The sequence below is a fragment of the Pelobates fuscus genome, chromosome 4 (genome assembly GCF_036172605.1).
Source record: "Pelobates fuscus isolate aPelFus1 chromosome 4, aPelFus1.pri, whole genome shotgun sequence".
In the NCBI taxonomy this organism is placed as follows: domain Eukaryota; kingdom Metazoa; phylum Chordata; class Amphibia; order Anura; family Pelobatidae; genus Pelobates; species Pelobates fuscus.
In genome coordinates, this window is record NC_086320.1 from 327,124,281 (window position 1) to 327,148,446 (window position 24,166).

The 24,166-nt window shown below is 39.5% G+C and overlaps 1 protein-coding gene across 1 annotated transcript in view; it reads right to left on the reverse strand.

Moving 5' to 3' along the window:
- Nucleotides 1-563: 563 nt before the first annotated feature.
- The window catches only part of HDAC9 (histone deacetylase 9), a 581,709-nt gene continuing 558,106 nt past the window's right edge, over nt 564-24,166 (reverse strand). The window contains exon 14 of the mRNA XM_063452394.1: nt 564-1,112. Coding sequence (XP_063308464.1) covers nt 921-1,112 — 192 coding nt within the window. The 3' untranslated portion in view covers nt 564-920. The remainder of the gene's footprint in view (nt 1,113-24,166) is intronic.

Genomic DNA, 24,166 nt, shown 5'->3' on the forward strand with positions numbered 1-24,166 from the left:
TTTTATCACACCTATCATATGTTTCATCTGTTCCAATTAATTAGAAAAAGAACATCACGAAATTGTCTTTAATAACTGCCCCCATTCTCTCCATGTTATACTAACAATACATTGACTTAGCAGATAAATTGGTTGTGTCAGCTCTTTTTATTAATTTGTTTTCCCAAATTAGACACTTTTATCTTAGTCATACCAAACCCAGTCGTGCTTTTTTTTTTTATACAACTTTGATATGAGTAGTCATTAAAAAAAGCAATTTTCTTTTGTATTTATAATAAATACAAGAGTTCTGACTTGGAAAATCATCTTGCTGTCAATCAGAAAAAAAATGGCTAAAAAAAAGAGCAGTCAGATTTAATCAAAAACCTTCCAATTGTAAAAAAAAAAATTCTATACAATTAAACCGGTTTATACAGTTACTGAAATTAACAACAATTTATTTTTCTAAAAGAATCCTTTCAAACCAGCAGAAAATAATTGTATCATTAGTATTTTACTCCCTTTGAGCAAAACTGTGTTAATCAATTTTGGCATGTTTATTTAAAATTATCTATATTTAAAATGATTATTTATATTTTTTTTTACTTTTTTTTTTACTTTTTCTGCATAGGTAATGTAGAATAAGATGTATATAACACAGAACTGTGGGAAGTGAATGCCAAACAAAAATGACTATAAATACCCACAAGTGCACCTGTTAATATTTTGGCAAAGCCCTTCAATGATAGAAATTTATGAGTTTGTGAATACGGAATTTCTGATTTATCAGCTACAACGGCTGTCACAATGCCGACACAACCTCGAGACATCCAGAAAAAGTGAGGGTAAAATGATTGTTCAGCTACTAGAGGTATTCTAGGCATTTAAATCAGTTGATCCTACGTGAACTGTGAATTTATCCTGCCTATTAAACCAGGTCTTTAGGGAGTCCTACCAGTCTTATAGACATGCTCGATGGGCTGGTCTGAAGCTGGGTGAGGTAACGTGGTAGCAGCAGGAAAAGACTGAGCTCTTGAAACAGGCTGATGTTTCTCTAATCCTGCCATGCCAACTGTGTCCATCTGAGCCTGGAAGATTTGAAATGGGTTGATACGCTGGTTCACCAGGAACTGCTGTTGGCAAGAAAACAGCACAGTAGAAGGAAACATGAGAAGGGGATCAACTAAGACACAGAGGGAAACATGTCAACAAATTAAGTTCATTAGGTCAGGCCTGTTATAGACGGTGTAAAAAAAAAATAATAAAGCTTAAGACTGACTCAATGAATTCATTTAACAGATGTTTTTACATTGACACAGGAGAATCATTGCTATTGCTAAATAGTAGGTGATGGCAGGAAGCCGCTCAATTCTCACAGTCTTAAAGAGAACTTTGATTTGACCTCTGCCATAAAACATTTATAATGTTGTTTAGTACTTTTTTTTACATTGATAAGATAATAATAATTAAAAAAAAAACAATGATAATAGTCACAATATATGGAAGGATTCTTCCACAATGGATACTGTAAAGCATTTAATTATTTTTTAAGTACATATTTGGCTACAGATTCTGTTATGAATGAGTTTTAATTACTTAACTGGGAATTGTGCAATATTGGTAAGGGAATTACAAATTTTAGGATACAGTAGTCAAATCAGAAAAATCTTTTGTTCAGCTATATTTTCATCAATTATGAGTTAAAACCTAAAAAAAAATACAGAATAAATCAAACCATTAACCTTTGAAAAATAACAAAATAGTAATAAAAAGACTCTATATAATTGTCAAAACACACTTTGAATAACCAGCTAACAATTGCTGTATTTTTTTTATTTTGACAAATCAATACACGAAAACAACAGTCTGGTACCTGAGACTTGAGAGTTAAGAGTTAAAAGTGATACATTAAACAATAGTCGTCTTAATCTATTTTTACACTGGCAAGTCATTGTCTGTATCTAAAATAACGTATTACTTTTTGCAAAAGAGTATTTTTGTTCATCACTATGACATCATCTTGTCTGTTGACACTAGAACTACTAGAATTTTTGCCCTATCAATCATAATCAGCTCTGGCCAGGTGCTTTGCTTACTCATGATAAAAAAAGATTCATCTGTAAAAATAACTTGATATTTTGCCAGAAGATCACACCATACTGGGTGTATCCATAATTTATTAGGGAAAAGGGAGTGAGGTGAAAAAGTGACATCATGACAAAATCCATTAGGAAAAACATTTAATGAAATTTGTTTTGTATATATATGATTTGTAAGAGATCTAGTCACTAAAGCTGGAGATTTGTTTTCCAGTTTCTCAATGATACCATTATTCTGTAGTCATTTGTCAACTCTTAAGCCTTCATAGGCACACATCTATCAACAAGCAAAGTTAAGAAAATATTTTCCTTATTGTAGCATTGTTTTAAAGATTATTTTTTTTGGTTTGTTAATATAACATTTTCAACGTTTCCGAATATATAGTGTTTGTTATAACTGAAGCAGTTTCATGTAACAAATGATCTATATCTAAATTAAAAATGCAATGCACACCATAATACATAAATGCATATAACAATCAATTTAATATAATAAACTACACAATTTGTGTTCTTATTTGCAATTAATAAGAACAATACTATATTGAAGGGCAGCATAAATTGTGCAGCTAAACTAGTTATCTTTATTATTTTTTTTTCTATTTTTTTTTTGCTATTTGTGTTTTAGAAACAAAAAATGAAAATTGAACTAAAATCAGTTCATTAAAAACATATAAATATCAATCTTCGTAGTTTAGCCAATAAATCTTTTCTCATTTATGAAGTTTCTGTCTTCCTTTTCTAAACGTGTTATGCCAATTTGAATGTATAATTTAGTCTTTTGATTCATTTATAATGGGCGGAAAATTCTTTAATGTGCATTAAAGTTTAATGAATATTAATCTTCATAGATGTATGTATTGTTTCCATACCTTAAGTACTACTTAAGTTATTTCAAGAACATTTTCTCAGGCAGGAGAAATCTATTTATATTGCACAGTGTTCAGAGCACTTTGGTTTCTCGTTAAGAAGATGAGGATGACTGTTGTGCATATTATTATGGGGTTTGCTTGCAAGGTTCTGTTTTTTCAATTGAGTTTAAAAAGTAACTTGAAAAAAACAATTCAGATGAGGTCAGTTCAAGATGGGTGCTTGAAGTTAGCCTAAATCAAAAGCGAGAAATGTATAGGGGAGTATCCAGACTTCATCTCTCATTAAAACGTTGGCTCATGCAATGTCAACACCCTTACAGTCCTCTTGATGTGATTAACTGTTAAGTATAGCTATTTGACTGTTGATTTTAAAAAGTTAGCTGTCATCTTTAAGCAAAAGACTGCTAACAGAAAAAAAAAGGCTTTTGGCAGAAGTACGTTGCGAACAGGCAAACAGTTTAATATAAATAGAGACAGTGATGGCACACAGAAGTCTGGATAGCCAAGAATGTTGAGACATCCTACTAGCAGTAGTGTGAGTGACCAAAAACATAATCAGCAGTCTACTGAGATATCCTCCTCGATCATAATCAAACACTTGTTTTCATTTGTTAAAGTGGCTATGTCACCTTTTGGAGTTTTTGCAGAAAACCCAAATAGTGACATTGCTGCTTTGTGTGCAGTGGCCCAAGGGTGCACCGGAGGGTAGATATAGCTAACTGATTTTGTTCTTTCTTTAGCTCATGGCACCTCATCTGCCAGGAACCCATGCCAATGCTCTATTCTCCTGCATGCACAAGAGTAAAGCACTGATGCCCAGGGAGCATCCTGTAAGACTGCGAGAGCCTCCATAATTATTGTCTTGCAATGAGGTAGGCTTTGTCAAGTTTTGTCAAGTGGTAGAAAAAAAAAAAGGCAAAGTAGTCCCTTCTTTGCCTTATGTATTTTAAGAGAAAATGATCAAAAAGAAGAAAAGAAGAACAGATTAGGAGTGAGGAAGAGAAGAGAAGAGGAACAGATTGAAGTAAGGTAATTTTAGGATGGCAGAGTCTCTTGAATGTTTTCAAACCTTCATATAGTATGACATGTGTGTTTTTAACATGATCACAATTCAAAAATGTCTTAATTATTTTCTGTCAGTAATGTTGCAAAAGTTAGAAATCATTGTAAACTTAAAATTGTACTTAATTTTTGTCATTTTTAATCACCAATCATCGTTAATTTCTAAACCCATATGCCAAGCTTGTGAGCTCAATGACAAATGAAAATGTACTTTATGATTACATTACAGTAGTGATGACTATTGATGATGTCTGTGATAATAATCTGTTGTGTTTCAAATCAAAACTGATATCAGTGTGTGTTCTTAGAGGATGTTTACAATAAATATAGTATAGTATAGTAGACATGAGTATTTACAAACCAGTTTGCCAAAAAAAATAAAAGAAAAAAATTATCTGAGTATTTTGGGTGTCCTAGAAACTAATGTATTTTTCAACTAAGTATGCATGAATAGTACATTTGTTAGAAACAAAAAAAAAATATTTTGGTTGGACAGAAAAAAATGTTTTAAAAAGAATTTACTAAATAACAAAGATAATAAAACAGTTTTGTAAATAGACATTATTACATACACACTGTATATGTATATATATATATATATATATATATATATATATATATATACCTAAATGAAAAAAATCAAAATGCACTCACAGGTCTTCAAATTAGTGGACAAATTGGTGCTTTATTTGGTCATCAAAAAAAGTGTACAAAAATCAATCGTCGTTTCGACCCTGCCGGGTCTTTTTCAAGATCATAGAGTACATGACAGTACTGTGTTTATATATCAAATACAAATCTAAAAGAAAGTGCACTTACCCAATGGTGAAGTGAGGAGGAGTGAGTCTGTCCGTTACAACCCGGAAGTGATTGGAAGCCGTATAGGACGTCACGTGATCGGGACGTCGGGCGGAGTCAAAGTGGTTGCCGAGGCAACAATATACACAGAACATGATTACATGCCGGGCACAAGTGAAGCATTAGGGAGGACTAAGTGAAAACTGCTGAAGGGTCTACTTAACCCTGATGCCAGAAAAGAGCACTGGTAGACAATAACCAGTGCTGTGCAATACTGTGCGTGGTGTAAAAAAACACACAAGTGATAAAGTGTAGCCACCAAGTGAATGCAAAGTAGTGAGAAAATATATATACATGACATCCTAAATAAAATGAAATAAAATAAAATCAAGAGCAGAGAACAACATATATTCATACATTGCTGTATATGTAAGATTTGTGCAAGGGTACTGGATCTTGCATGTTCTATGCACTAAAGCATATTATAAGATGTACTAATAAAATGTTAGTACTAATGAGTATGTACTGGACTGCACAGATGACACTGACTTGTTCAACTGTATACATGTACTATCTGAGTATATTTCCTTTCTAGAGGACTAGGATGATCAGAAGGACGACCTACTAAATATCTAACTACCCACAAATAGAATAATCTGAAATTCCATGTAGACAGAAAAAAGAAAAAGAAAAGAGAAGTAAATAAAATAGATGACTGGAAGCCACAAGTAGGAAAATTTAGCATAGTACCTGATATAGACACACGATGAACTGAAAAGCATGTGATTGCTGTATACAGAAGGAAAAACTTGTAGTATATAAAGAAACAACAGTACAACATGGGTCTAATGTATATGAAAGCTAGACTCCAGCCACAAACTAAAAAGACACCTGTCTCTAAATATTATCCTCAAAAGGATTGATTCCTCAAAAAATCATAATTATAGCATGCTTATAGCATGTGATTGCTGTATACAGAAGGAAAAACTTGTAATATATAAAAAACAACAGAAAAAACATGGGTCTAATGTTTATGAAAGCTAGACTCCAGCCACAAACTAAAAAGACACCTGTCTCTAGATATTATCCTCAAAAGGATTGATGCCTCAAAAAATCATAATTATAGCATGTGTTTGCTGTATACATATCAAAATGCCACAAGTGAATGAAAACACAGGGACTAACCATACGCAACACTCCTGATTCTCTGAACCATGATAGGAGGCCTTTAGGGAAATCATTTGTTAATATACTAAACATGCTATAAGCATATCATTACTACCTACATCAGTTCAGGTATGTGACAGTAGTATCCGCCTGAGCTTAAACAAAAAGAAACTGTGTTACAGGCTTACGCCAGTAATTGTAACGTATGTTTGCTTTATACATATCAAAATGCCAAAAGTAAATAAAAACACAGGGATTAACCATACGCGACACTCCTGATTATCTAAACCATAATCAGTGGCCTTTAGGAAAAACATTTGTTAATATACTAAACAAGCTGGAAGCATATTATTGCTACCTACATCAATTCTGGAATGTAGCGGTAATATCTGCCTGAGCTGAGCAAAAGGAAACTCCATGCTTCCGCCAATCATTGACATAAAGCCACTGGTGAAAAGAAATAAAAAAAAAAAAATAAAACCCATGAAAAAAATAATAAATGAAGAGTATATGAAAAATATAACAGAAAAAATGGAAATGAAGGAATCTTAATACTACAAGGCTCACAGGAACATTGAATATACATTGTTTTCATTTAGTCCCTTGGGTGTAACTGTGTCCAAGTAGTGGATCCAATAGGATTCTCTCTGTAGAAGGATTTTAGAACGATCACCACCACGGACAAGAGGAGGTACATGATCAATTCCGATAAATTTAAGTGTGGGAAGATGGTGCTGCATAGCCAAAAAATGTTTAGCCACAGGTTTTTCTGTGGTCTGGTCCCTATATGCCGTCATTATTCCGGATCGATGACCCCGCATCCTATCACGTAATGTGAGGTCTGTCTTCCCGACATACGATAGTCCACATGGACAGGTCACCATGTAGATGACATGGTCTGTCGTGCAAGTGATGTAATGCTTGATCGGTATCCGTTTGCCCGTGTGTGGATGGGCAAATGAAGTGCTGGTCAGCATATGGCTGCATGTTACACAACCAGTGCACTTAAAACAGCCCTTCTTTTTGATCCATGTTTTCTTAGTATAACATTGAATGGGGTCATTGCGAACTAGTAGGTCCCTCAGATTACGGTTTCTCTTGTAGCTAATCAAGGGACGTTGTTGGAAGATTGAAGGGAGATTCTTATCAGCTTGTATCACGTCCCAGTGTCTGTATATCGTGTTTCTTATTTTTGTAGTTGCTGTATGGTAGGTCATAGGGAGAAACAATTGTGTTTTCATGGTTTTGGTGTTGGCACTGGAATCTAGGCGTACTCTGGCTCTTTGTTCAGCAATCTCCAATGTGCGGGGGGCATAGCCTCTGTCGATAAAACGTTGTTTCATTTCTGCCAGCTGGATGTTCATGTTAGAAGTATCACTATTGTAACGTAGGACTCTGAGGAACTGAGAAATGGGTAAAGAGTCTTTTAAATGTTGAGGGTGAAAACTGGTGGCTGATAGAATGGTATTTCTGTCTGTGTCTTTGCGGTATAAAGTGTAGCCAATTTTACCAGTTTTTTTGTACAATAGAACATCCAAAAAATGGATTTGGTCACAATGGTGATTAAGAGTAAATTTTATAGTAGTAGGTAACGTATTCAGATGTTGTACCATCTCTTCCAGTTCCTGATGTGTAGTGGTCCATAGGAGAAGGATGTCATCCACAAATCTAAAATACTTTAGTATTTTATTTGCATATGTGGAAAAAATATATTGCTGTTCAAACCATGACATGAAGATGTTGGCATATGATGGAGCCATGGCCGCCCCCATAGCGGTCCCAGACGTTTGCAAATAAAAATTACCCTCGAATTTGAAATAGTTGCAAGAGAGTGCGATAGTAAGTAATTCCAAAATAAACTCGATGGGGGGGCCTTTGTATGATGTACATTTGGACAAGTTAATGCGGACAGCTTCAATACCGTCTGCTTGTGATATTGCTGTATATAAATTCTGAACGTCTAAAGTTGCAAACAGAAATTCACTTGGAATATTCTGACCTAGTTCTCTAAGTTGGTCTAGAAGATCCTGGGTGTCTTTAAGGCAAAATGGCAGCTCTTTGACACAATCTTGTAGGTATGCCAAGCTTGTGAGCTCAATGACAAATGAAAATGTACTTTATGATTACATTACAGTAGTGATGACTATTGATGATGTCTGTGATAATAATCTGTTGTGTTTCAAATCAAAACTGATATCAGTGTGTGTTCTTAGAGGATGTTTACAATAAATATAGTATAGTATAGTAGACATGAGTATTTACAAACCAGTTTGCCAAAAAAAATAAAAGAAAAAAAATTATCTGAGTATTTTGGGTGTCCTAGAAACTAATGTATTTTTCAACTAAGTATGCATGAATAGTACATTTGTTAGAAACAAAAAAAAAATATTTTGGTTGGACAGAAAAAAATGTTTTAAAAAGAATTTACTAAATAACAAAGATAATAAAACAGTTTTGTAAATAGACATTATTACATACACACTGTATATGTATATATATATATATATATATATATATATATATATATATACATATATATATAGTTAATACAATGTTAAACACAACTCTGCACACCTATCAAACCATAACACTTACTTTTTCCCCACAGAAATCTAACATTTGCAGTGATGTTACTACCACAAAGGATTATGGGTGTGCATATGCAACATTGTATTAACTCTTCACAAACTTCAGGTGGAAGGGGGTTTAAGTCATAATTCTTTCCCCACCATAACCTATTAGGTTTTTGCTTCCCAAGCACTACCAAGCCTCAATAGCAAACCAGTAACCAACCTCATACTGATGATTTGCATTAACAATTAAATAGCTGAATGAAATGAGTGGTTCCCTGGCTTTGCATCTTTTCCTAAATTGTGTTTAAAAGCTGTTGTGTACAGCAAACACAGACTCAAGTTAATCCATATTTAAAATGGAATGAGGCAAAAATGTGATTCTTTGGTAAACTAATTTACATATGTTCACCCAGATTCTGTGGGGAAAACAACTATATTGGCTTGACTTGTGTGCAGATTTTTGTTTAACATTGTTTTAACTATCCACAGACTTCCGGTGGAAGGGGTTTTCAGTCACAGGTTTTTTCCACCATAACCTTTTTTTTTGCTTATATATAAATCTTACCCTCACATTGCAGTTGCAGCTTCGTTGGATGGACACACACACACAAATACATGCCCACACACACACTGATACACAAACACATATGTGCAGAGATTTAATACCACACAATGACACATTGGCCGATGCAGACATACTGTCACACTGTGCGTCTTACAGTGTCTATCTGGATAAATATATTTATGACTGAAAATATCTGACAGTGTGTATCCGTTTCTGTGTATTCCTGACTGCAATAACATGTGCGTTCAAAATTTCCAGTACATATATGAAAGATTAAATATAACACGTAATAGTTTAGAATAGATCATCAACATAAATAAATAGTGTGGTCAATCTAAAGAACAGTGGCAAGCGATTTACTATAATCTGATTGTGTGATGGTTTAGTGCTTCGACTGTGTCGGTGAAATAGGGGAGGCAGCTCAACAACCCAATCCATAGTATCTCTATTCTGGCCAAATACAGGATACCTCTTATTTGGCATCTTTATTTGCAGGTATTAGAAGTATTGCCCCCACTCACTGTTATTATGATAAGGGAGGCAGGTAGAATTATGTTTATTCCTGGGGGTGGCTTAGGGCTTGGAAACTCCTAGCCACTGCGTGAGGAGGGCTATTAAGGGAGATGAACAAGTGCACGCTTTTGGGTGGGTGGGTGGACAGTGGCAATATATGACAGTATATGGTTATACATTGCATAAGCCTTCCTCAATGCCAATGTACCCCATTGGTGGCAAGGTTAATAACTATTGCATACTAAACAATCACTAATTTGCAATCAGATTAAGACAATAGCAGTAGATTACACAAATCCTGTTCAGCAAATCTGGTGATCACTGGACAAACTGATTCATTTGGGATTTGCCAAATAAAGAGATTGGTTAATCTAGCGATTAACTTTGATTCGTTCAGCACATGGGATTTGTGCACAAGTCTAAATAGCAAATATTAATTCTTATTTTAAGATTTGCATTTTTTTAAATAAAGTTTTAAAATGTAGCTGTTAAAAGTATTTTAAAGTTTGCTCAACCTGTTTGCAGTTTTGGGAATAAGCACTTTCTTGGTTTTGCATTACTAAATTGTTGATTTTATAATATAATTTTGCTCTCCATTGCTGTGAGAATCCTCTATTAAAATGATGTAAACCAACGGCAAATAAAGAAAGAAAAACAATCAACGAAGCAGACAGCATGAATTCACTCAGTTAAAGTGATGTCCCTGCTCCCAACAAGCTTACTAAGACACAGATTTCCTTTCTGCCATCCCATGTGAGGACTTGAGTCTGTGACGCTGAGCAGATGAATTTGCCATTATCACAACTCTTTAATTTTTACACTGGCCAAATGTCTATTCTCCTGAGCTTATCCTATACATTATTCAATCATTTCTTCTTTTAGCCAGCTGACAAGTCATGCGGAGTATTGAGAAAATAACATAAATTATCAAGGCAAAGAATAATATCATTGCACAATACAGGTCTGTGTTTTAAGTGCATTATTTAAAACCTGTGGACAAATGTGACTGTAATGCCTAGTTTATATTTCAGTCAATATATAGTCCTTCTATAAAATAACTTATAACTTAGATTGGATATTAGATATACAAACTTCAACTCAACTGACGAAGGTGAAAATACTTATGATATTAACCCACTTATTAATCCTCTGCATTTCAGGGATTATAAAGGGCCTTCAATGAGGCACCCGTGACAAGGAAGGTTACAAAACTCAGAGTTTTTGGTCAGGGCTTCAATATTATACTAAGACCAGAAAGTCTGCATTTACCTAAACATTTGTTATAATGGTGCTGCTGGGACCAGCAGATTTTGTATGTTGTATCTACTTGTCGCCATCAGCACCGTTATATGGTATGCATGTTTAGGTAAGCTTTCCTGTTCTGCTTGAATATATCATATATCACAATTTTTATTTCACAGGTTCTTGTTGACGGGACTCTAAAACATGACCTGCCACTTAATATATAAATATAATATTGTGTAAATAGCTTGGCACTCACCCTTTCTCCTCCTGTGTGGTAATGGTGCCCTGGTGCAATCCCACATTAATAAATAAATGCAGAAATTGAAAAGAGATGCACTCTCGGGTCTTTTACACAATTTTCATTTTACATGTTCTTGTTGACGGGATTCTAAAACATGATCTGTCACTTAAATAAAGTATATACCTAATATGCAGAAATTAAAAAGAGATGCACTCTCAGGTCTTTTATACAAAAAATATTAATTTAATCCAGATGTTAGTTCACATCTAACTTGATCGACGTTTCGACCCGTTCGGGTCTTTCTCAAGATCTTGAGAAAGACCTGAACGGGTCAAAACGTTGCTGAAGTTAGATGTGAACTAACATCTGGATTAAAATAATATTTTTTGTATAAAAGACCTGAGAGTGCATCTCTTTTCAATTTCTGCATATTAGGTATGTAACGGACCGTTTCACTTACAAGAGGATAAAACCCAGTTTAGGCGATAATCCCCTTTCCAGATGCACAGGCAGCTACTGCAAACACCATTCTCCCGACTGGAACCACACGAACACTGGAACAGCTGAACAAGAAAAGCAGACATCGGCTTACACTCTTGGCAGTCAGCATACAATCCCATTCCCCCAAAGACCGAGACGACACATCGCTTTTGAGGGTTAAGCAAGAACTCTAGACTGGGAAACCCAGTCTGGCTTTTATTTCCAACTCACACATACAGGCCACACCCAGGGGGAGGCATAAAAGAACCAATGACATAGATGTTACCTCCCACACATCCCCTCCCCTTAGTGTGACACATAATCCCATTATGCATACAGAGTAAAATATACTTTTACACAACTTTCATAACTTTAAAACCATACATCACATTCACATAAAAATACATATCCACAAACAATCCATTCAGGGGAACAACATATTAAAAAATGGCATGGATCCGACCAGGGGTTTAAAAGTTACTAAAAGTATCTTTTGGGCCTTGGCTTGCAGCATGGCACAATCTGGCCCAAACAGAAGTAAAACATCCCCCACAATGCATCCCGGCTTCCTCCCTTCTGCCCTGGAGATAATTGGAGAAGTAATCCAATTATCTGGGACTAGAGTCAGACTCCATTAACCACATGGTTGCAAAAAGACAGTAAAAGACATAAAATTACATACTGATACATTTAACACAGAAAACACACATTTCTACATATCCCCAGTTAACTGAACACATAAATACCTACATAATATTTAAGACAGTATTACTGTGATATGTTACAAAGTCTTAAAGGGACATTAGTCCCAAAAGTCCCAATATGTCCATCGCTGATTTTAAAGGGCCAGTAGCAGCAATATAAATTATTACATGCCCAAATATAGTGTTTATAGAGCAATATGTCCATGGGCCGTAGTCGCAGGGCAGGAGGCTAGCAGCCAGGCCTCTCCAGTTCACAGTGGCGAAGCTGGTTTCGCCACATTTCTCCCCTTTGCCAATTAGACTAACAGGGTACCTGACTTTCTGCCGGTCAGTGCCCTGGTTAGTCCAGCAACCCACCCACGAAACAGAAATAACAGAGCAGCCCACCCACACTAACCGGTTACTACATCTGGGTGAGGAAGGATTTTGTCCAAGTTCTGTTGTTTCACCACTGCTGGGTGGGAGACGGGTAGGCTGCCTTGGTGGGTTGCTGAGGGGGCAGAGACCAGCGGTACTCTGTCCTGTTGCCAGCACTACCACGGGAGTAGTCTGGTGGGCGCCTGGTTGCTGGAGACTGGCTGTCTCCACTTTAGGTGCACAGCTCGACTGCCGGAAGGGGAGACCGACTGTCTCCCCTTTGGATACATCACACTGAGGCTGGGGAACAGGACCGACCGTCCCTATCCCTTGTGCTGTAAGTGTAGAGACTACGGTCCCATCTGCACAGCTGTGGGGCTTAACAGCTCCCCTTGGTGGGTTAGGTTGCCGTGGGAGAGAGGGTGTAACAAGCTCCTCTCTCTGGATGGCAAACTGCCGCTGGGGAGAAAGGATGGCACCTTCTGCTCCCTGGGGTACCCACTGCCGCTGGGGAGGAAGGATGACACCTTCATCTCCCTGGGGTACACACTGCCGCTGGGGAGGGAGGACGCTGCTCTCCTCTCCCTTCGCTTCACACTGCCTTCCTGGCACATCACTTTGCTGCTGGGGAGGAAGGACGACACCTTCATCTCCCTGGGGTACACACTGCCGCTGGGGAGGGAGGACGCTGCTCTCCTCTCCCTTCACTTCACACTGCCTTCCTGGCACATCACTTTGCTGCTGGGGGGCAGGAACAACAACCTCTGCCCCCTGTAACTCAGCCTGCCGCTGGGGAGGATGGACGACACCATCAGCTCCCGGAGACACACACTGCCGCTGGGGAGGGAGGACGCTGCTCTCCTCTCCCTTTACTTCACACTGCCTTCCTGGCATATCACTTTTCTGCTGGGGGGCAGGAACAACAACCTCTGCCCCCTGTAACTCAGCCTGCCGCTGGGGAGGAAGGACGACACCTTCAGCTCCCTGTGATATAATCTGCCGCTGGGGAGGAAGGACGACACCTTTAGCTCCCTGGGACTTACTCTGCCGCTGGGGAGGATGGACGACACCATCAGCTCCCTGGGTTACACACTGCCGCTGGGGATCTGGGCCGACTGCCCAGCATCCCTGTAGGGCTGGTAGAGAGACCTCGGTCCCATCTCCACCTGCCTGTTGTGGTTCCTCACAGGACCAATCTATGAGGACCCCTACTTCGGGTTCTTCCTGCCGCCTCAGGGGGGGGCGGCTAACCTCCTCGGATGCAGCCTCTACTCTGCTGCTGTACCACTCTTCCTGCTCATCATACTCTTCGTCCATCTTTGAGTTTTGCTCAGCCATGACCTGGTTCCAGATCCCCTGGAATGTGTCCATGGATATATAACCCCCATACTGGGCCACTTGCTGCCTCACCTTGGCCATAAAATCATCTTCAGCGTCAGAGCCTTCCATACTTGTCTGCTCCAAGTCGCTGGATACCTCTGCTGCCAGGGGCGCTGCACGAGTGCTAACGTTGCCCTCAATTTGTAACTCCAAGGAATTGGTGTTCTGTAGCTGTCCTTCTGGCTGTGGGAACAATCCCGCAGCTTGTTGGTTCCTCTGCGTCGTTCGCAGCATGAGGTACGCCTGTACATCGTTGTAGACCCGGTCTGCCATCCGCTCCGCTCGGGCTGGTGAGAATAGAGCCATCCTGCTCCTATATTCCCTGGCAAACTCGGATTCCTCCTCCTCCCTCGGAGGTGCTGCAGCAGCTGCGACTCTGTCTCCTTCCATTTTCCTGATTTCCTTTGTAGATAGGGTCGCTGTACGGATACTAGCGTTGCCCTCAATTTGTAATCCAGAAATGGTGTTGTCTGTAGCTGTCCCTCTGGTTGTAGGAACGATCCCGCCGCTTGCCACCAATTGTAACGGACCGTTTCACTTACAAGAGGATAAAACCCAGTTTAGGCGATAATCCCCTTTCCAGATGCACAGGCAGCTACTGCAAACACCATTCTCCCGACTGGAACCACACGAACACTGGAACAGCTGAACAAGAAAAGCAGACATCGGCTTACACTCTTGGCAGTCAGCATACAATCCCATTCCCCCAAAGACCGAGACGACACATCGCTTTTGAGGGTTAAGCAAGAACTCTAGACTGGGAAACCCAGTCTGGCTTTTATTTCCAACTCACACATACAGGCCACACCCAGGGGGAGGCATAAAAGAACCAATGACATAGATGTTACCTCCCACACATCCCCTCCCCTTAGTGTGACACATAATCCCATTATGCATACAGAGTAAAATATACTTTTACACAACTTTCATAACTTTAAAACCATACATCACATTCACATAAAAATACATATCCACAATCAATCCATTCAGGGGAACAACATATTAAAAAATGGCATGGATCCGACCAGGGGTTTAAAAGTTACTAAAAGTATCTTTTGGGCCTTTGCTTGCAGCATGGCACAATCTGGCCCAAACAGAAGTAAAACATCCCCCACAATGCATCCCGGCTTCCTCCCTTCTGCCCTGGAGATAATTGGAGAAGTAATCCAATTATCTGGGACTAGAGTCAGACTCCATTAACCACATGGTTGCAAAAAGACAGTAAAAGACATAAAATTACATACTGATACATTTAACACAGAAAACACACATTTCTACATATCCCCAGTTAACTGAACACATAAATACCTACATAATATTTAAGACAGTATTACTGTGATATGTTACAAAGTCTTAAAGGGACATTAGTCCCAAAAGTCCCAATATGTCCATCGCTGATTTTAAAGGGCCAGTAGCAGCAATATAAATTATTACATGCCCAAATATAGTGTTTATAGAGCAATATGTCCATGGGCCGTAGTCGCAGGGCAGGAGGCTAGCAGCCAGGCCTCTCCAGTTCACAGTGGCGAAGCTGGTTTCGCCACAAGGTATATACTTTATTTAAGTGACAGATCATGTTTTAGAATCCCGTCAACAAGAACATGTAAAATGAAAATTGTGGGGGTTCCAGGCAAATTGGATTTATTGCTTGATGACTAGCGAAAAGTTCCATTGTAGTAAAAAGAAGACCAGTCCAAGGCATGCTCAGTAAACAGTTAAAGGGTTTGCCCAAATACAAAATGAATAACAATCACTGTTTAGTCGATATTCCACAAAAGACTGCACACATGCTTTTAATTACACATTTATTGATTAGGTGTTTCTAAAAACGCTTGCAAAACCTGCATATCTCTCGTCTGCAAGCCCTTCCCTTCTAGCCCTGCACAGACTTCCTGTGGCTGTCCAATCACAGACTTCCCAATGCAGCTGAATGAAAAGTATTTGCAAAGCAGGTGCTCTGAGAATTTGCTGCCTCTTGAGTTTAGCTCCACTAAACTTACCAAACCAGATAGTAACAGGACCTGTTGTTTGCTTGAAAAGCCAGAGGGATGTAACCAGGTTAATTTAGAAATGTGTCAATTTCTATTGAAATCTGCACTTTTGCAAAATGAAAAAAGAGGACATACTCTTCACATGTAAAGCTTTTCAGCAAGCTAAGGTGCTTTAGAGGTCTGGTGTGTCCCTTTAACACTGACTGATTTTGTATATATGTATATAAACACTGTCAGTATATTCTGTAATTTTTGGTGTATTTCTGATTTGTATTTTTTATTGTTGTTAAGTTGAAAAATAGCAACTTGCACTTTGAAAGGATCCAGTTAGATTTCCATTGATTTATTTAACGAACAGTAAACTCTATGGTCTGGTTTAACCGTATCTGGTTACTAGTTAGAGCTATGATGCAACCAGAAGTGAAAGACAACAGCATGATTCAGAAACCGTTCCACTTATTTAATTATAAAAAAAAAAAATCCAGAAATTTGATTTCTCATAGTGAACGAAAATGCAGGCTCCCATGAGCTAAAATCTTCATGTATTATTCTGTATGTATGGGTTTTCATTTGCCTGAGATGGACTATTTTAGAGTAGATGATGTTTCATTTTTGCAGTTATGTTGTTTCAATCCAGTTATTCCCTGGGATTAAGGGTGTTCACTGAAACATTAAAGGGACACTCCAGGCACCCAGACCACTTCAGCTCATTGGAGTGGTCTGGGTGCCAACTCCCACTACCCTTAACCCTGCAAGTGTAATTATTGCAGTTTTTTTAAAACTGCAATATTTACCTTGCAGGGTTAAGTCCTCCCCTAGTGGCTGTCTATTAGACAGCCACTAGAGGACACTTCCTGCTTCATAGCACAGGTTTTCTGTGCTAGAGCGTCGCTGGACGTCCTCACGCTGTGTGAGGACCTCCAGCGTCGCTCTATTCCCCATAGGGAAGCATTGAAATTCATTTTCAATGCTTTCCTATGGGGTGCGCTAATGCGCATGCGCGGCATTGCCGCGCATGCGCATTAGGTCTCCTCGGCCGGCGGGCGAGATCAGTCTCGCCCACCGGCCGACGTAACCAGAAGGAGGAGCGGCGGGGGAGGAGGAAGCAGCGACGTGGGACCTGTCGCTGCCCCTGGTAAGTGACTGAAGGGGTTTTCACCCCTTCAGCAACTGGGGATTGGGGGGTGGGAGGGAGAGGGACCCTCCAGTGCCAGGAAAACGGATTGTTTTCCTGGCACTGGAGTTTCCCTTTAACCCTGCTTCCTTTTTACCATAAAAAGGGTTGATTAAGTGATATAAGAAACTGGGCTAATTCTTCTCTTTACCAAAACACTGTAGCAGGATTCCGAGCTGTAGGATAGAAGAACAATATAAGATTGCATTGTGCTTGCTGTCTGCTACAAATCAGAATATTCCAAGCTGACCTTTTATATATAGCTGTTAAAACATACCATTTTGAATTTGATTCTGAAAAATACTTGAAATTATCAAGAAATCAGAAAAATATATTGGGTTAATTTTAGTAACAAAATATTATCACTTACCCCAGTGGACTATAGTATCGTATTGGTTCACTATGATTTGGTTCATTCGGTTACCGCATTACTATTATGCCCAACATTACACAGTTTACTCCAGGCAGCAACGCATCCACGCTATATCCCTTAACTCTGAGCCCGCCATGGTATTGTTGGACACCATCTTAATCTAATAACTCACCATGCCATAATTACTAAACCGTGTACCAGCGGATACCAAACCTAGCAAGCCCTACATGAATTATATTATACCCCTTACTACTTATATTTGTTGATTATTACTCTTGCGCTAAGACAAATAGATATTTACATATATATATATATATATAAATAACGCACCCAGTAACCACAGTGTATGGGGGTTTCCCCAGCTGTCAGCTACACGGGTAACTCATGTGTCTGGCTAATCTCTAAAGTGCTATCTTTGCTTAACCTTAAAAATGTGCAAGGAAGCCTGTTTATAACTTTTATGTTTAATTGCCTACATTGTTAACAAAATGAGCCGCTACTTTAATGTCATGCCGAAAGATTACCGAGATGATGCCTTATCTACTTAAGCTGCAGTGGCGTTAACAGTTGTCTTTAACTAGTTAGGCAGTGTTTAATAGTCTTTAATCATTAGTATACACGTTAGAACCATTGTATGCGTACTGTAATACGTTTAAAGACCCCATCGTGACCCCCCACAGCAGATATGCTAAGCTAGCCTGTACTAAGCTTATTCAACGTTTAACGAACGACTTGTTACATACTATAATTATCACACAAAAATGGGCCATGTCTTTCGATGCCATACCAACGTTATAATACTATGTTTACGTATTTTCTTGCACCAGCTGTTGTGGCAGTGCAAACATGTTTGTTCTCACTATGCACAAATAAAATAAAGAATAAAAAAAAAAAAAAAAATTATCACTTGAGAAATTCTAGTACTATCAAAAAACTATTCACCTTCTCATTTTATTTGTACTATAGACACTTTCTAAAAGTGCCTGCCAAGCCATATCTGCCGCATCAGTCACATACCCCCGGAAGTCTTCGACGTCAGATCCACTGCCATATTACACTGCAAACCAGAAATCTCAAATGGTGGTCCCACACCTGTTGATGGCATACAACTTCAAGAATTCTTTGAAAGCTATAGATGACCAGAAAATTATTGGAGTTGTAGTTCAGAAACATCTAAATATTAATATTATTATTATATTTATATAGCGCCAACAAAGCAAAGAAGGCCGTAAAAATGTTATTTATTGTTTAACCCTTTGATATTTGGTTCAAAAAAATACTTACAAATTCTCTCCTTTTGTGGATATCAAACAAATGCAAACACAACACAGGTTTAAAAATAAAATCTTTGTTAGAGACATGTGTGGCACAATTATTAGCACCACTATGAATTAAAATGAGAAATACATATTAGAAGAATATTTCCATTGATATTTTACGTTTCTTAGTACACCTGGGTGATTAGGAACATGAGATTGTGCAACCATGAGGGACATACATATGAGTTAACACACTGGCCAAGTTCCCTTTGTCATTCATCACAATAGGTAAGACCAAGGAATAAAACTGTGCTGTACCTCAAAAGGTTGTTGAGCTTCACAAAATGGGAAGTGGCCAGTGGTGTACATACCAGGGTCGCAGGGGTCGCGGCTGCGACCGGGCCCGGCCCACCAGGGGGCCCGGCCGCCCCTGCGACCCTGTATGTACGCCACTGGGCCAGCCTCTTCTCCTGGGGGCCCCAGGAGCCGGCCACCTCCGGGCCCCCATGAGGCTGGCCCTGCTTACACCCGGTGGCCGGTCAGGCTGGTGCGCAAGGGAGCACTCTCCCCTGAGTGCTTCCTCTTCAGCTCCCTCGCGCACCGCACTGATACCGGAACCGGAAGATGACGTCATCTTCCGGCGCCGGCATCCCAACGCGGCGCGCGAGGGAGCTGAAGAGGAAGCACTGAGGGGAGAGTGCTCCCTCGCGCACCAGCCTGACCGGCCGCCTAGGAGCACAGCAGCACCACTGGACCCCAGGGAATCCCCTCAGCACTCCCAAAGGTAGGGAGGCTGGGGGGATTAAATAAAAAAAAAAATGTGTGTGTGTAAGTGTGTGAGTGTAAGTGTGTGTGAGTGAGTGTGTAAGTGTGTGTGAGTGTAAGTGTGTGTGAGTGTTAGTGTGTGTGAGTGTAAGAGTGTGTGAGTGAGTGTGTGTGTGTGTGTGTGTGTGTGTGTGTGTGAGTGTTAGTGTGTGTTAGTGTGTGTGTGAGTGTTAGTGTGTGTGTGTGTGTGTGTGTGTGTGTGTGTGTGTGTGAGTGTAAGTGTGTGTGAGTGTAAGTGTGTGAGTGTAAGTGTGTGAGTGTAAGTGAGTGTGAGTGTTAGTGTGTGTGAGTGTAAGTGTGTGTGAGTGAGTGTGTGAGTGTTGGTGTGTGTGTGTGTGTGTGTGTGTGTGTGTGTGTGAGTGTTAGTGTGTGTGTGAGTGTTAGTGTGTGTTAGTGTGTGTGTGAGTGTTAGTGTGTGTGTGTGTGTGAAAGTGTGTGTGAGTGAAAGTGTGTGAGTGTAAGTGAGTGTGAGTGTTAGTGTGTGTGAGTGTAAGTGTGTGTGAGTGAGTGTGTGTGAGTGTTGGTGTGTGTGTGTAAGTGGGTGTGAGTGTAAGTGGGTGTAAGTGGGTGTGAGTGTAAGTGGGTGTAAGTGTGTGTGAGTGTAAGTGTGTGTGTGGGAGTGTGTGTGGGAGTGTGTGTGAGTGTTAGTGTGTGTGAGTGTAAGTGTGTGTGAGTGAGTGTGTAAGTGTGTGTGAGTGTTAGTGTGTGTGAGTGTTAGTGTGTGTGAGTGTAAGAGTGTGTGTGTGTGAGTGAGTGTGTGTGTGAGTGAGTGTGTGTGTGAGTGTTGGTGTGTGTGTGAGTGTTGGTGTGTGTGTGAGTGTTAGTGTGTGTGTGTTAGTGTGTGTGAGTGTTAGTGTGTGTGTGAGTGTTAGTGTGTGTTAGTGTGTGTGTGAGTGTAAGTGTGTGTGAGTGTAAGTGTGTGTGAGTGTGTGTGTGAGTGTAAGTGTGTGTGAGTGTAAGTGTGAGTGTAAGTGTGTGTGAGTGAGTGTGTGAGTGAGTGAGTGTTAGTGTGTGTGTTAGTGTTAGTGAGTGTTAGTGTGTGTGAGTGTTAGTGTGTGTGTGTTAGTGTGTGTGAGTGTTTGTGTGTGTGTGAGTGTTAGTCTGAGTGAGTGTGTGTGTTAGTGTGTGTGTGTGAGTGTTAGTGTGAGTGTGTGAGTGAGTGTGTGAGTGTTCGTGTGAGTGAGTGTGTGTGAGTGTTAGTGTGTGTGTGAGTATTGGTGTTTGTGTTAGAGTGTGTGTGTCTGCTAGTGAGTGTCAGTGAGTGTGTTACTGAGTGTGCTTGTGTGTGTGTGTGTGTGTGTGTGTTAGTGAGTCTGTTTGATGTCTGTTAGTGAGTGTGTGTTTGTCAGTGAGAGTGTATGTTTTGTAAGTGAGTGTGTATGTATGTCTGCCGCTGAGTGTGTCTCTGTCAGTAAATGTGTGTGTCTGTTAGCTAGTGTGTATGCATTTGTTCGTGAGAGTGTGTGTGTCTTCAGCACTTACCTTCCTCCAGCGCCGGACTCCCATGGCGCTGGGGATCCCTCCGCCTCTCAGCTCCGAATGCGCATGCACGGCAAGAGCCGTGCACGCATTCAAACCGCCCATAGGAAAGCATTACTCAATGCTTTCCTATGGACGTTCAGTGTCTTAAAATGGCGGAAGCGCCTCTAGCAGCTGTCAGTGAAACATAGCAGTTTCTCTGAAACTGCTATGCTTTCAGCTGCAGGGTTAAAACTAGAGGGACCTGACACCCAGACCACTTCATCAAGCTGATGTGATCTGGGTGTCTGTAGTGGTCCTTTAAGTGTGTGTGCATCTGCATGCACTGGCGTACATACCGCCGTCGCAGCCCTGCAACCCCTGCGACCAGGTGCCCGCCGCCATGTGTTGCTGCCCCGGCCCGCGCAGAGTAAGCGCGAGGGGGGGGGGGAGCCCACGGATCAATTTTCGCACCGGGGCCCCATGGGTCATGTGTACGCCACTGGAAGTGGCTATACGAAAATAAAAATAATAAACATTGAAAATGCCCATTTCTACCATCAGGGTAATATTTCAGAAGTTCAAAATCAACTTAAAAATGTTATGAATCAACCTGGAAGAGGAATGTGTTTATATTGTGAAGAGGGTGGTCCAAGTAACCAAAAAAAAAAAAAGGATCCCAGCTGGAGAATTGCAGAAGTTAGTTGGCTCTGGGGGTCTGAAAGTCTCCAAAATTGCAATCCAATATCACCTACATCGCCACAAGTTGTTTGGAAGGGTTTCAAGAACAAGGCCTCCACACTCATCCAAAAAGCGTCTATAGTTTGCAAGACACTACTGGAACTTCAAATGGGATTGGGTTTTATGGTCAGATGAAACCAAAATAGAACTTTTTGCCAATAAACACCAGAGATGGGTTTGGCGCAACAGAAAGGTAGCCATATGAAAAAGTGTCTTATGCCCACAGTTAAATATGGTGGTTGATCTTTAATGTTTTGGGGATGTATTTCTGCCAGAGGACCTAGACATTTTGTTACGATACATGCATTATAGCATCTATCAAATATCAACATATATTAACGATCACCTACCTCTACCAGAAATGGCCGTGGTTGGATTTTCCAGCATGACAATGATCCAAAATCAACAGAAAAATTGGTTTACTGAGCACAAAATCAAGGTGCTGCCATGGCCATTCCAGTCCTCTGACTTGATCACCATAGAAAACCTGGGAGGTGAACTGAAGCAGAAAGTCCACCAATGTCAACCTAGAAATTTGAAGAATCTGGAGATATTCTATATGGAGGAATGGTCCCTTGCTCTAACATCATCAGGCGTTATAGGAGTAGACTCAGAGCTGTTATCTTGGCAACGCGAGATGGCACAAAGTATTGATTAACCCCTTAAGGACCAAACTTCTGGAATAAAAGGGAATCATGACATGTCACACATGTCATGTGTCCTTAAGGGGTTAAAAGGGTGCCAATAATTGTGCCACATATATATATTTATTTTTTATAAGCCTGTGTTGTGTATGCCATTGTTTGATATCCATGTAGGCAGAGTATTTATGGTGGATTTTTTTTAACAAAAGGTTAAACAATAAAGGCACATTTTCGCAGCCTTCTTTGCTAATATTTACCAAGGGTACCATAATTACACTATTACACGATAGTTCAAGATAGAAATGTACTTTACACAAATCTATCTATCTATCTATCTATCTATCTAGCGCCCATTATAGTATATGATCTTTTGGCTTTCTTGCCATGATTTACACTCCATAGCAATGCCTAAAGTCAACACTAACAGAGCAGCCTCCTCCAGAAAGAGAGAACCAACAGCAAGGGGTATGGGGAGATCTGGTTTTGAAAAGGCTGTTTTTGCTTTATTCCTGTTCTTTTCCTGTCCTCTAAAGCAGTGTTCCTCAACCCTCTCATCAAGGCACATCTAACAGTCCAGGATTTAGGGATTACCCTGGTTTGTCTAAGGTGTTTAAAAAAATAAAACAAAAAAAAAACATCTTCGACACACCTTGGTAACCCCTAATTCCTGGACTGTTACGTGTGCCTTGAGGAGAGGGTTGAGGAGCACACTCTAAAGGGTCCAAAAACCTACAGCACCAATGACATTGCTCTTCTTCCTAGGATGTGAAGTTTGAGTCACGACAGTTACAGAGTGGATTGAGGGCAGGATTATCCAAAAGCTCCCGCGGGTTTGTGTCTAAGTATCATTGTATTTCTTAATATTATGATATAATGTAAGCACTGACTTGTAAATAAACTTAAAGGTACAGTCCAATGAAAACAATTTTATTTTATTTTGTAAACAATTTAGTAGATATACCAGTGATGAAAACATACATGCATTTAATTATGTATTTTTTTCATTGGGGTATACCTACAAATAGCTTGCACAACCTGCAGAGCTCTTATCTGCAGCCTTTACCAGCCCTCTCCTTCTTCCCCAGCCAAGACTTTCTGTGACTGTCCAATCACAGGTTTCATAATGCAGCTTAATGAGAAGACTTTCCAGATGTTTTTTTTCCCTTTTATCCCTTTCTTTGCCCTTTTCTTTTCATTATAGATTATTAAGTATTTGTCTAATAATGTTTATTGTGTTATACTATATTATGTTATAATATAAATGTTCAAAAAAACATAAAAAATATTAAATATATTATAAAAATAATTTGAATATAATTGTTTGCAAAGTGCTTTGGGTTGTTTAGCCAAACGGCCAGGAGGTAACAGGACCGGTTGTCTAATTGATAACCTGGAGGTTGTCAAAAAGGTTAATTTAAAATTGTGCCAATTTCTGTTGAAAAATTCCAAAATGAAAGAACACATACTCTTCACACATAAAGCACTTCAGAAAGCTTTAATATTAATTTGCCTTGAAAAAAGACTATTTGTATATCATTAATATTAAAGGAAGAGTGTGCATTAGTACGGTATAGTAATGAGTAACACAGTATATTACTGACTTATTTACTTTGTAATAATGGAATAATCTATTCATATAGAAGTTTGAAACCCAGTGTTGTACATA